Source organism: Balaenoptera musculus, chromosome 2 (genome assembly GCF_009873245.2).
Source record: "Balaenoptera musculus isolate JJ_BM4_2016_0621 chromosome 2, mBalMus1.pri.v3, whole genome shotgun sequence".
NCBI lineage: Eukaryota > Metazoa > Chordata > Mammalia > Artiodactyla > Balaenopteridae > Balaenoptera > Balaenoptera musculus.
Genome location: NC_045786.1, coordinates 151,320,192 through 151,334,398, shown reverse-complemented (window position 1 = coordinate 151,334,398; position 14,207 = coordinate 151,320,192). Strand labels below are relative to the sequence as shown.

General features: G+C 45.9%; 1 protein-coding gene across 1 annotated transcript in view; it reads right to left on the bottom strand.

Moving 5' to 3' along the window:
* LOC118889935 (neurexin-3) overlaps window positions 1–14,207 on the bottom strand; it is a 745,585-nt gene that overhangs the window by 700,804 nt on the left and 30,574 nt on the right. Inside the window, exon 2 of the mRNA XM_036842062.1 lies at window positions 9,933–9,950. Within this exon, the coding sequence (XP_036697957.1) occupies window positions 9,933–9,950 (18 nt within the window). The remainder of the gene's footprint in view (window positions 1–9,932; window positions 9,951–14,207) is intronic.

Genomic DNA, 14,207 nt, shown 5'->3' with positions numbered 1-14,207 from the left:
TACTGGGTAGAACCATATGAAATTGCTGATATTTGACTGGTTTTGACCTACAAAAATGACAATTAAAATGGTTCAAACTGATACCCTGAGAACATCACCCATAATCAAAAAGGTTGAAGCACGAAACGAGGCATCAACAAACCACCCAACAGCAATCATGAACTGACATGAACAGAAGATCAACCGTTTGCTTATATGATTTTGGCTTTTCCACAAGCCTTGAACAATACTGGGGATGAAGTGAATAGTTGGACTGATGATGGTGATGGTTTCCAGAGGAGAGCCTGTTGCTATTTCTCCAAGGCAGGTGCCTCTGGGTTGGTCCTTCCGTGATGCCACTACATTCCATTCTCACCACTAAGCCCTTTGTTGGATGTAACTGTGCTAGCACACTCACTATTTGCCTCTAGACCAACTTTGTTCTTACAGCATGGTGACCTGGACTGAACAGAAAGTATTTCCTCAATGGCGCCCATGAATCACCAGAAGTGTCTGCATGAGAAGAGGAAAGAATGTCTGCAGCACCTTCCCAATCTATTCCACCTCTCTGGAGGGGTGGGTGTGGCTTCTTTTTTCATGAATACCATGGAAGGAAGAGAGATGAAGGCAATCATGCTTGTCACTCTAAGGGTTAAGGCATCAGCAATTATGGCTTCTAGAAAAGACTCTTCCCAAAGAAGAAGAAGTCCTTGCTCTCCAAATGTCATGAACTTCTCTAAAATAGCTCTTTGTTCATGAATGACATGCAGCTGGAAGGGTTGGCAGATGTGCTAGATGAATTAACTGTATCCAAATAGACCATGGTGTGCTGGATTTTAAAAATCCAGGGATGAATTTGACAAAATCAAAGAATGGCCCCAAGTCTAAGTCAAATAAACCAATTGCACAAGTGCAGGAAGGGGAGAGAAATGGCTTAGCAGCAGTGCACACAAAATCTTAAAAGTTTTCAGTGACTTTAAGTTCAATTTAATACTATAGTCATTTTTTAAAAAGTAAGGTTTTTGATGCTGCCATTAATAGATGTAGGGAGTCTAGAAAAAGGGAGTAATGCTACCACTCTATAATGAACCGGTTGCAGCATGTCCGTAACACTGTATGCTGTATGGGCATCCTTCTTTGGAAAGGAAGCAAAAAAATGTTATTTTTCAGAGAACTATGACCTGGATGAAAGAGCTGAAAACCCTTGTATGAGAATGCCCAAAGAAACTGGAGTTGTTTTAGCCTTTAGAAAAGAAAATCCTTAAAGACAAAAGCCCTGTCTTCAAACACTGGAAGTGTAATTAGATCTATTTTGTGTGTCTCCAAGGGCTGGAAGCAATACAGGTGGTGAAAGCTATAGTGACTCAGAATAAAGGAGAGCTTGTGAACACTCAGTGCTGTTAGAATGGAACAGAATGGTTAAAGGAGCAATGAGTTACTCATCACTGCAGTGGTTCAAGCCAAGTTTGAATAAACTCTTACAGAAGAGATTCAAAAATTAGGTGCACAAAGAACCTTGACAACCTTTTGGTTCCTTTCCATCTCTGAAATGCTGATTCTAGTAACAAAGTTTATGAACACATACAAAATGGCAAGTAGAGGGGATGCAGGCATGGATAAGTCTCTGTTCTCAAGCATAAGGGACTCCCTGTCCTTCAAGAGCCCACAGTGGCCGATGTGGGCATGTGGGGGACAATACACAGCTGGCTATAGCATAGTGTATTATGATGAGGGCTCTACTAGCCCCGTGACCTGAGGTGCCATGGAGCTCAGACAAAGGGGGATCATTCATCCCACCCTCCCTTCTATCTCCTCACCCCCACCTCCCTGCTTCCCTGAATTTATGGAGGGTATAAAACAGCAGTTAATGCTGAAGTTTTTAAGTCCCTTCACTTTCCTTTAAAACACTGGTTTTCAAACTTTGGTCATATCAGAGCACCTGGGGGAAATGTCTTACTTCAGTGAGCCTGGATCGCATTCATTAACTCTCCAGGTGATTTTCATGCTCACCAGAATTTGCAAACCACTGCTCTAAATAATCCAAAACCTGGATTCAAATCCCAGCTCTACCTCCTGCTAACTGGGATTTTGAGCATGTTAACTATTCTGTGCCTTTTTCCTGTAAAACAACTGCATCTCACTTGTAAGATATCTTCTCAGGATCACTGTGACAATCACATGCAATCACGTATGGCTAGCACTAAGCAGAGTTCATGGCACGTAGGAAGGGCTCAAAAGCTCGTCGTCACTGCTGCTGTTATTCAGGAGACTGGCGTATCTAGGCCCTCTCTCCTCCACCACCCCCCCTCCCATCTCTCGCCGACATCATTTCTCCAGGAAGCTGGCAGACCTGGCAGACCGCCTACCCAGGCGTCCTCAGATGCCTCCCTCCATGGTCACAGTCAGCTAAGTGGCCACATAAGGGCACCCACTGTCCTCAACAATCAGCTGTACTCCACCGCCCCACTCCTCCTGAGGCCTAGCCCCACAAACTGACTAGCTTAGCCCAGGAGCTTTCCAGACTTTCCTAGGCAGGTCTTCGGAATGGGAGGGTCTCCAATGCTACCATAAATAGGCTGTGTGACTCAGCTGAATTACAGGGAAGTTCTATGGCCTGTTTTCTCTCCTGTACAAAGAAGGAATTAATCTAGAATAGTTTCTCTTTGGTCTCACCAACGGCATCTTGAACAGCACAATCTCTGAATGAAACTTTCCCATACATTGCAGCACATTTAGCGTTCGTTGTCCCTTCCTCCTAAAGGCCACCAATGCCCCCTCATTATTGGAGCAACAAATACCCATCCTACACATTTGGCAGGGTCAGGGGTAGGGGCAGTACTATCCCATTGAGACAACAGGGTCACTTTAATGGTGTTTCCAGCTCTAACCCTGACCTTGCCCTCCAGAACTGAGAAACAAACTGGGACCATAACCAGCACCCCAGTGAGTCTGCCTTGCCAAGACAGTAAAGGAGGTGATTTTAAAAGGCTCTAGAAAAAGGCACCAAGGCCTAGTGATCTGCTTCTTTGAGTTAGCCGGAGCTGGAGGCACGCTGGGAAGCAGCTCCTTACTCACACCTACTCATCAGGAACAGCTACAGGAGCCAAGGGGCTCTTCCCAGGCCCCAGCCAGGCAATTGGCTGGGAGCTGAGCACTGCTAGCCCAGCCAAGGGCCCCTTTCCAATCCAATTATGTGCAGCAGTGGTGGATTTCCCTACAGCCTGCATTCCCCACTGAGCTGAGCCCAAGATGGGCACTGAATAAACACTGGTTCAATTACCTTCTGTCTCAGGGTGAACCCCAACAAAAAAGCAGCCTGTCTTTTAGAGCGGTGTGGGGTAAAACTAAAAACTGAGTCTTGAGCGCTATTCGTTCATTGAGCAAGTGTTTATTCTGTGCCTATGAGGTACTGGCACTGTTCTAGGCTGAGACCATACAGTACAGGAATGTACCTTTGTTGGGTGAACACTCTAGGTGGAACTCCATATGAGACATCTCCAGGGCCAGACATACCAGGCTTTGCATCCTGCTCCACCACTTTTTACTGGGTGGGACTGATGAGTTAATATCCCTGAGTGTCAGTTTGTTCATGGTGAAATGGGTTTAATAACAGAATCCACCTCCTGGGCATGTCAAAAGAATTAACTGATGCATGTAAAAACATAGTATTTCAGTGCCTGGCTCAAAATACAAGCTCAATAAATGTCAGATGTTTTTCTTAATAAATAAGAGAGAAAAGCCAGTGGGACTATTGTCCAAAAGAATAGGAAAGAAAAGACAAAAATATAACGGGTAGCACTGGAGTTAGGAGCTGTCAGTCTCTGGTAATGGAGGAGAAGGCATTTTCCTGAATCCTCCTCCCCAAGAGAGCTCAGTTAGATGGCCTAATCATAGATCTTCAGAATGCAAGAAGCCTGAGAGGTCATTTGATTTAAAGAAGCCTGATACCCAGAAAGGTTAATGACTTACCCAAGGCCACACAGCTGCTGGGGAAAGCAACAGAGCCAAAGGAAGGCAGAATGACAAAGCAGAGACCCCAGGATGCATTTAAATCTTGATACCTACCATACTTGCTTCTGGCCTTGGGCAAAGGATGCGATGTTTTGGAGACCAAGTTTCTTCACCTGTGAAGTGGTAGGGACCTGGCACATGGTGGATCCTTTATAAATATCGGTCCCCTTTCCTCCCTCTTACTGGGATTTCTTGGCCTCACTTGAGAGCAATGGTGGCCAGGATCTAAGTCTGAGGGACCTCTTTACTGAATGCATAAGGATCAGGAAGGATGGGAGAGAGTGTGTGACAAGGAGAAAACAGCAGGTGCGTTTAGAGGTGTCTACAGCTCAACAGTGGGAGCAACCTCTGAACAGTTAGGGGAACCAAGACACAGGAAAAGAATGATTTCTTTTGTTTTTAGACCTCTCTGAGCCTAAGTATCTTCATCTGTAAAATAGAAACACATGTGGAAAGGATCAAGCAAGATAACTTAAAATAATAGCTAACTTATACATTGCTTACTATGTGCCAGGCACTGTTCTAAAGATTCGACATGCATGAGCTCATTTAATCTTCACAATAGCCCCATGAGGTAGGTACTTATTGTCCCCATTTTAAAGATGAGGTAAGTAGGGCCCACAAAGGAAAAGTAACCTGAACAGGCCGTACTGTGTTGGGATAGAGGCAGGATGTCAACCCAGGCATCTGGCTCCAAGCCTGTGCCCTAACCCAGAGGTGGCAAACTTTTTCTGTAAAGGGCCAGATGGTAAATCTTTTAGGCTTTGCAGGCCATAGTGTCTGTGTTGCAGCTGCTCCAAGCTGCCTTTGCAAAGCAGCCATAAATGATACAGAAATGAACAAGCGTGCCTGTGTTCCAATAAAACTTTGTGAACACTGAAATCTGAATTTCATAAAATTTTTGCATCACTAATTATTCTTCTTTTGATTGCTTTCAACTATTTAAAAAGTGAAAAATCAACCTTAGCTTGAAGGCCGTGTGAAAGCTGGCAGCTACCTTGCCTCACATATATAGGAAGTGCCTGAACAGAGATCTGCGCAGACCAAGTGGTTGCTAAGCGTTCATTCCCTTCCCTTTCCTTAATCTCATTCTTCCTCTTCGCTCCTGTCAACCCAGAAAGTGGATATTTCACTCTGTGCCCAGAAGAAGAGATAAGGAACAGGGCTTTAGCAAGGTGGAATACACCTTCCTCAGTAAACACGGCCCTGTGGGCCCCAAAGAGACGGGGAATTTTAGGTCAGTGTGTCTCCAGCTTTAATGGGCAGACCCCTGGGGCTCTTGGTCTTTGCAGACTCTGACTCCACAGGTCTGGGGTGATGCCTGAGATCCGGCCTTTCTAACGGGCTCCTGGGCGAGGCTGGTGCTGCTAGTTCTGTGGGTCCGATCCCCTCTCCGAGCAGCAAGCTTCGAGAGCAAACCCTCCGTGTCCATAAACACAAGGCAGTGTGTCAGGCACTGCCTCCTGGCTTCGGGTGAAGAACGGTGTCCCTCAGGCTGGACGAGGGACTCCCTGCAGACATAGCAGGGCTCAGGACAAATCAGCAGGTCCCCTCTCCAAGGACAGCACTGAGATGACTTAAAACTGGAGGAGGAAGACAACAAGGGGCAGAGATCAAGAGCAGGCAGAGGGAGGCTTGAGCAAAGGCTGTCAGCTGCTTCCGGCAACAGCGCACCAAGGCCCCCTCTGGGCCCCGGCAGACAGGAGCCCCTCCTCCCGCGCCTGCCAGGGTTCCGGTGGACCGAAGCAAGAGGCCTACTTCCTCATCAGGCCTCTGAATAACTAGGGCACTTCCACAAGGTCACAGCTTTTCATTTAAATTCCAGCTCTAATCAGCAGGCAGAGCCTGAGAAATTATCCCTTCCGAGGAGAGAAGCTGTTATTGGAGCACCGTAAACAGCACCCCAGCCCACGGCTGGGGGGGGGGGAGTCTCTGGGGGAGGGGTTGAGAGGGGTCTCACAAGCACAGGCCCCAGCCCTGTTCCCTGCCTCTGAGATCCTCCTCTACCCCGTCCGCTTCCTGACCTCCAAAGCACTTCCTCTCCCTTTGGCAGAGAGTTCTAGAACACATCGGGGGTGGGGAGAGGACTGAGGGCAAACAGTTTGGCAGGGCTGGGACTGCCCACTCCTGCCCCACAGGCAGCCCAAGGACAGATCCTAATGGCCAGGAGCATGGCATAAGGAATCCCTTCAGGGCCACAAATGGGTTACATGGCCTTGGAGATGCCCCTCTCCTCCCTGGGCCTCCATTTCCTCCTCTGAAAAGTAAGAGAGTTACAATCCTTAGACAGGATACCCTTTGAGCTCCAACATGTCTCGGGACCCTACAGACCCACACTGCCCCTGGTGCTTGTGGCCACCCTTTCAGCTCAAGAAGTACTTCTGAGGTCCTACTATGGTGCCATGCACTGTGCAGAGTTGGGAATGCAGACACAGATAAGATGTACCCCCGGCCCACAGCTCTGCCTTGGAAATGTCAGGGTTTTGAAGAAAAAGGCACAGGCTTTGGAGGCAGACCCATCTGCGATCCTGGTTTGTGCTAGCAGCTGGCGACCGTGAGCAGTTACTGAACCTCTCTGCGTCTCCTTTTCCTCTTTTGGAGTGAGGATGACGACACTTACCTGGAGGGGTAGATGTGAAGAGTTCAATAAGAGAATGCATGGGAGGCATCAGAGCTGAGGATCTCTCACCTCCTTCAGGTCAGCACACCACAAATGCCTCTTGCCACTTTATTATCGTGAAACTCCTTCCCAAGGACTAGGAGGACGGGCTGTGGATTTTCCCACACAGAAGTCCATCGAAATACCGCTTGCCCCTTTTCTCCTACCAGGACACTCTTTCTGAGTCCCCAGCTCATCTCCTGGACCTTGGGAAAGGTGTTGCCTGCCAGGCGCCATCTCCAGCTGCGTTTTATAGTAGGGTTACTTCTAAGCAGTCTCCTCAACATGTAAAATTAATCAATTAATCAATCATCACTTTATAGTATTCCAGCGGCCCCTGGGTAAATAGTTACATTAGCTCATAAAATCCCCAATTTGTCTTCCTGAGCGGAAGGAAAACATACATCAGAGAACCACTCAAGACCTCCTGTTTCGGAGCCACAGCACCGCTGGCTCCAGGTTGCCTGGCCAGGGGCTCGGAGAACGGGAGGCCGCCCACTGACCTCAGCCAGGGCCGGGCAGCTCAGGCTGCCTGCTGCTACGGCCGGGGCCACAAGGGAAGTTTCTGGACCTGTGATTTGCTTCAGGCTCAGAACCCACAAAAAAAGCAAGGGTCAACAGGGTGACAAGATTGGCAATCAGCTCTTGACACCTCAAGGGCAGAATGGAGAGTGCAAGGTTCAGAATCAGGCTGGAATCCCCTCTTGGTCCTGTTACTCAGCTGCTGGGTGACCTCAGCACAGCACTTAACCTCCTGACTTCAACTTCCTCAACAGAAAAATGGGGCTCACGCAATGTACCTCAGAGGATTATTGAGAGAACAAAATGAGATAATGGCCATGAAACTGAGATAGTGCAGTGTTGTGCTAGTGATAGTTGCTATTTCTAAGGTAGGGTCACCCACTGACCTCCATCCCTTTGAAGAGATGGAGGGGAGCCTACGGGTCCTTAGCGTTTCACCCCACCAGGACCAGTAGGGCGCCTTTGTGAGAATTAGGAAAAGGTGCCCCCAGGTTAGAGGCCTGCCCCTGGGTGCAGGCGTGGCAAAACACAGATTGGATTTTGGCCTCCATGCGTTCCCTGAGCTGGCAGTGCTATGCAGGACACAATATGCACAAGTCTAAGTGGAGACCCTGGGTCATCTCTGCCATGAACCAGGAAGAGAAGAGGTTAAGCCAAGTGGCACTTTTACAAACAAAATTTTTGATGTTGGGCTTACTCCCTCACTTGAAGTATCCTAAAAAACATCAGCTTAGCAAAGAGACCTTCCTGGACCACCCTTTTTAAATTAGCAACTTCATTTTTACCTGCTTCATTTTTCTCCACAGCACTTATTACCCACCACCTGATACAACAGACATGTTACTATATACATACATATGTAAGATGTATATATGTTTGTATATATGTGTGTATATTTATCTATATATAGATATATATAAAGATACATATTTTTTTTAGTTCCTTGTCTTCCCCTATCTATAATAGAAGATCCATGAGGACAGGGATGGTCTTCTGTTTTGTTCACTGTTTTATCCCTTGTACCTAGAACAGCGCCTGGTACATTGTAGGTTCTCGATAAATAAATATTTGCTGCATGAGTGACTGAACTAAAATGTTATTAAATAGAATAAATTTGATGATATCTTCCTAGAAAATGCCGTCCTGTGCTTTGGTTCAAACACCAGTTATTTTCAAAGGTGCGGGGTAGGCAGAAGAAACAGAGGCAGGGAAACCCTGTGTATTTGGTAGGGATAACAGTATTATCCTTTTGTGTTGTGTAATATTCCATATAGATCAATGATCAGAAACCCTACTTAAGTCTGGTTGATTCTTTTACATATTCAAAAGCGATAAAGGATAAATTCATTTGGAAAGGGTGCTACTAATAAAGAAAAAGTCACATTACCTCTGCGCAAAAATAAACAATAGTCCCATTAGGAAATATGAGATCTTCAAGTGAAGAAATTCTGGGATGGGACCCAGCATGTTCCAATGCAGTATGCATGGGCTTTGGAGTCTGAAAGCCCCAAGTTCAAATTCCAGTGTGCTGACAAGCCCTATGACCTTGGACAAACTGCTTAATCTGTCAGGCCCTAAATTTCCTTCACATTAAAATGTATATAACATCGACATGTACACACTGCTATATTTCAAATGGATAACCAACAAGGACCTACTGTATAGCACAGGGAACTCTGCTCAATGCTGTGTGGCAGCCTGGATGGGAGGGGAGTTTGGGGGAGAATGGATACATGTATATTTATGGCTGAGTCCCTTTGCTGTGCACCTGAAACTATCACAACATTGTCAATTGGCTATACTCCAATATAAAATAAGAAGTTTAAATAAATAAACAAAATGTACATAACAATACCTATCCTATACTGATGCTGTAAGAATTAAATGTTAAAAAGACTAAATAAGAAAATATATGTGAAAATACCTAAGAAAGATGATACCCCCTTCTTATTTGGTAAGGTTACTCTTAACCCAAAGTTCTAGACAGTCTAGAATGGTTTCCAACCATTCTAAATCACCTGACACTTATCTATAAATGGCTGTTCCTCTCATATGCATCTATGTGTGTGTGTGTACACATATATGTCTATACACACACATTGCTTACAGTTAGGACTCTGGATGAGTATCTATTCATCCATTGATAAAAACCATTCTTCTTTCTTTTTCTGTTCTTTCTTTCTTTCTTTCTTTCTTTCTTTCTTCCTTTCTTTCTTTCAACAGTGAACATGTATTAGTCATTATAAGCATTAGAAAAAAAATATGGCTAATTCCACTGTGGAAAAGTAAAGTCATTTCTTAGAATATAAAGAAAGAAACCTTCTTTTACCCACATCATATTTTCCATGTTAAGTATATCATATCTTCAACTTTCAACCACATGAAGCTATAGAAGATTTATGAAGACAAGGCAAAAATGCTTATTAAATTGGAGAATACATATCATAAGAAAATCTTTAAAAAATATTTTCAAAAATTGTGCAATTTCCACTTCTTTTATTCACCCAGAAATATCAATCAGAAGAAAGTAATTGTATAAGCATGGGAACCACATTCCTTTGGTTTTAATATGGTTCTTCAAAGCCAATACAAATCCATCAATTCAAGGCATTTCTTATAAACCTAAATCAATGAAAATGCAATGTACTTAGATTTTTGTTCTGTTTAGAGTCCCTAGGAAAAGGTCTCCCTCAGAGTCAAACCATGCACAATCTGGCAGAGGGGAAATTTCCACAGCAGCTGTACAAACACAAAGACTCACCTGGACCTTGACTGACATCTGTGGCAGCATTTTCAAAGGGAGGGAAAGGGAGAGGAGAGAAAGAGGGAGAAAAGGGAAGAAGAGTGTTAGCAGCACACACACACACAATACACTGTGTCCTTGCATGACTACCAAGTTCATGCAAGACTCCAAATATGCTCAGACTCTGAGCACTTAGTTCTACCGTCACCCAAAAACCACCCATGCAAGCCGAGGGGCCAAGCTCCCTTTTCACTGTGCATGTAGCAAGAGAGGTGAGCTTCACATCTGTCCGGAAAGACATCATCCTGGAATCAGATAAGGTTCCAAAGAGCTAAGCAGACTGGAATCCTGCAAGAATATTGGTTAAAATATTCTGGTTGATTTCTGCAATCCAACACCCAAGCAAATCCTCTTCCCCTCCAGTTACAGAACACTGGACATGAAGTCAAGCAAGGTTTCCCCACAGAGAGAAAAAATAATAATAAACCATTCCCTTGAGGAACAAAGGAAAAGGCATAAGAATTAAGAGCAAATTGCAGCGTTATTCACTTCATAAGACTGGAGGACACAAGATCACAAAACATTTATAATTCCCTCCCTCCCCAGTATTCCCAGTGACAATTCTTCATCACAGACAGCAGTGTGTGTGCATGAGATTGTGTGTGAGTAGATCATTTGCCACACAAATTGAAATTCTGCCTCTCCTAATTTTTCTCCTTGCATTTCACACCATCATTAATGACAGAAATTGCCATTTGAAATCTCTTCTGACAACTACAAATAAACATCCAGCCCTGGGAAGGTTGACATTTGAATTAAACCAATGAACTTTCAAAAAATGAAGAACGGTTCACTCCCATCATCTCCATGAATACAATCTCCTCCTCCCACCCTCAAATGTAAAATAGAATTATGCTGGGGAAGCCCAACCAAGAGCATCCCAAAGCATTGTTAAAAATCCCTAGGTCTGACCCGGTAGGATATACTACAGCTTAGGAGAAGGAATGGGGTTACTTCATGAAACCACTGGCCGTCCAGGCCATCCTGGGTGACTCCCTTAGAATCACTGAATGATGGGTCTGGGACATCCTTAGACGTTATCTAGCTCAACTCTTTTTTGCTAGGATGGAGGATGAAAAAGGGTTGAGAGACTTGTCCAAGGTCACACAGCTAGTTCAGGGAAGGGATCCCAGAAAAGACCCTGGATCTCTTGCATCCCACCCAATTCAATGTTCATTCAACTGAAACCCAGGTCCCTCCAGGGCATATGGGACCGGAATTCAGTTTGCAAGCTCAAGTGAGCACCTGAAACCATGAGGAAGCGGTGAGAGCCTCCCAGTTACCCTATGTGCTTCTAATCTACAGCAATCAGATTTGCAGAGCTACAGCTCCAGTTCCTTAGGGCTCTTGCCCCAACAAAATCCAGGCGCTGACCTAACCTGCAGCAACAGCCGGGAATTTCTCCAGCCCACACCCTGCATTCCCTGGAAGCTGTATTTGCTCAATGAGACTTACAGAGAGCTCTGAATCATTCCTCAGCCACACCCACTTCCAGGTTTTCTGGTGAGTTGTTAGATTTAGGGCTGGAGTAGCAGCAGGGAGGAAGAAAAGAGGCAAAATAGAAGAGGTGGGAAGGCAAAACATGCTGCGTAAATAACAAAGCAGAGCCATTAACCGTGACTGATGGACTGCCTGGAAGAGTGGTCGTTAAAATACCCCTTCATTAAGCAGGGTATCAAACTATTTACACATGGTGGAGTTCAGTGGTGAACGTGTCAACACTGTTGTTCATAGAAACGCACTCTTCGTGGGCATCAAGACCCAAGGGAGATAGGACACCTTGGAACCCCAAAGTTCTTCTGACACTAAGTTGCCCATTTGGGCACTGTAGTTGCAATCCTAAATTATGGAGAGAGATAGTACAGGTTCAAATCCTGACCTCCTTGATGACCTTGAGTCAACCAGTGAACGGATTGTTTCCTTCAGCTGTAAGATGGGAAGATAACACAGCTCCCCTCCTGATAGTGTTACGATAATTAAATGAGATTAAATACTTGTAAATCACTTAACTCAGTACAAGGCAAACACTGCATAAAGGTTAGCTGCGCTGATTGTTATCATTTTGAATTACCTCGGACAGAATTACCCAAATATGTTGACCAGATGGCTCCCTGGAAACACCAAGAGACCACAGGAAATTTTTTTTTAATTTATTTATTTTAATTTATTTATTTCTGGCTGCGTTGGGTCTTCGTTGCTGCGCGCAGGTTTTATCTAGTTGCGGCGAGCGGGGGCTACTCTTCCTTGCGGTGCGCAGGCTTCTCATTGCGGTGGCTTCTCTTGTTGTGGAGCACGGGCTCTAGGCCCGCAGGCTCAGTAGTTGTGGCGCACGGGCTTAATTGCTCCGCGGCATGTGGGATCTTCCCGAACCAGGGCTCAAACCCACATCCCCTGCACTGGCAGGTGGATTCCTAACCACTGCGCCACCAGGGAAGCCTGACAACAGGAATTAAGTTGTATTTCGTTTGGTGACTTGGGTTCAACTTTTCTGCTTGTGAAAGAAGACGTTGCTCCAGCCCTCCCCTCCTTCTGGGTCTCTTTCCTCCCTCCCACTCCTCAGCGAGAATTGGGGCAAAGGGGAGTTCAAAAGTTCTAGGTGAGCAGAAGTAGGGAGCAAAACAAATTCCATTCTTATTTCTTTTGTTTTCCCTCCTGAAGCCTTAATACAGCCCAGTTCTAGTCCTGCATATAAAAAATACAGCATCTCTTCTTGCCAAAGAGGGGCAACAGGCCACCACGAAAAACCCTCTTTAGCTGAGGGGTCAGCGTCTAAGCTCAGTTCCTGACTGTGGCACCAAGCCAGAGGCAGTTCTGAGCGTTCATGTCCAACCTGAGGAAAAGAGACACAGTATCACCTGGCACCTGTTCCAAGAAGCAGTGAGTGACCTGAATCTCTGCACTCAATTCTGACCAACAGAATGAAATGGCAAAGGCTGGGGTGTGGCAGTGGGAGAGCGGAATAGGGGGCGATCAGAACCTCAACAGTACCCATCTGCTGTATTGTGTGTCCAGCATCGTTTCCCCCTTCTTTTTGTATCTAGTCCCAGTTGTCTTCTGGGGAATCTCCTTTCCCACCCTTAATCCCTGTGGTTTGGTAAAGATGACCCCCACCCTCACCCTGGCTCCAAGGGTACACATGTCCTGCAGGCCAGGTCACAGGGATTAACGCAGAGAAAGGGGGGTCCACAGCTGGATTACTGGCATTTAGGCTCTGGCTCTTCAGGCTGCATGGACTTTGTGCCAGTTACCTAAGTTTTCTGTGCTTCAGTTTCCTTATCTGTAAAATGGGTGTGTTAATAGTTCCTACCTCCTAGGGTGGTTAGGAGGAGCTCAGAACAGTGCCTAGCGTCTAGAAAGCCCTCAGTCAATGTTAGCTGGTAATTTTATTACCTTCATATATGGGAGGGCAAGGGTGTTTTTTAAAAAAGCAACCTTTCTTGTGGTTACACAGCAAGGAAGTCTGACTTAGGATGCAGCTGGGGGTTTCTAGCTCCATGCCTCGCTGCCTCCCCACTTCCAAGGTGGTCATCCCCAGAGCACCTCTGTCTGTCATTGCTGCTGGTACACAGCCTGGAGTCTGCGTACGAGGGAGCAACATTGGGCCCTAGGACGGATCAGAGGAGACATATATATATGTGTGTGTGTGTGTGTATATCAATTTTTTGATAGATAAAAAGTGGGCGCAAATTGCCAAAGAAAAGGCAGTTGCCAACCAGATGAGATTGATCCAGGGGAGCTGGCATCCTCTCCCGTGCCAACACTTCCTCAGCTCCCTCCTGCTGTTTTATTTTCTCACACTGCTAGGCCTGTAGTTTTCCAGAGCACCACTGCATTTAAATCTATATTCTATTTTCTCTCCTAGAAAATAGGTCAGACCCAAGGCAGAGTTCACCAGGTGGGGTCCCAGAAGGTTTGGCTGGGCCTCGCCTCCAGGAGCCTGGCTGTGCAGCCTGCCCCATGCTCCCCAAAGCTCCTCCAGGGACGTGGGGTGGCTGTTTGGAGGTATAAAAGTAGCAAGCGGGGGAATCTTGGACTTCTGCCTCTTGAAATGATCTAGCCCAAATGAGAGGTGAGGTGGGGGGGCTCCCCGAGTTGAGCTGTATTCTGCAACAGCAGCAGATGGAGGGTCCTTTCTTTTCCCCCACCTGGTTAGAAGAACCGCATCTCCCCAAATTGCAGGAAATTGTTTCCGGTGAACTTTAAAATAACCATGCTGGGCATATGCACTTGTGG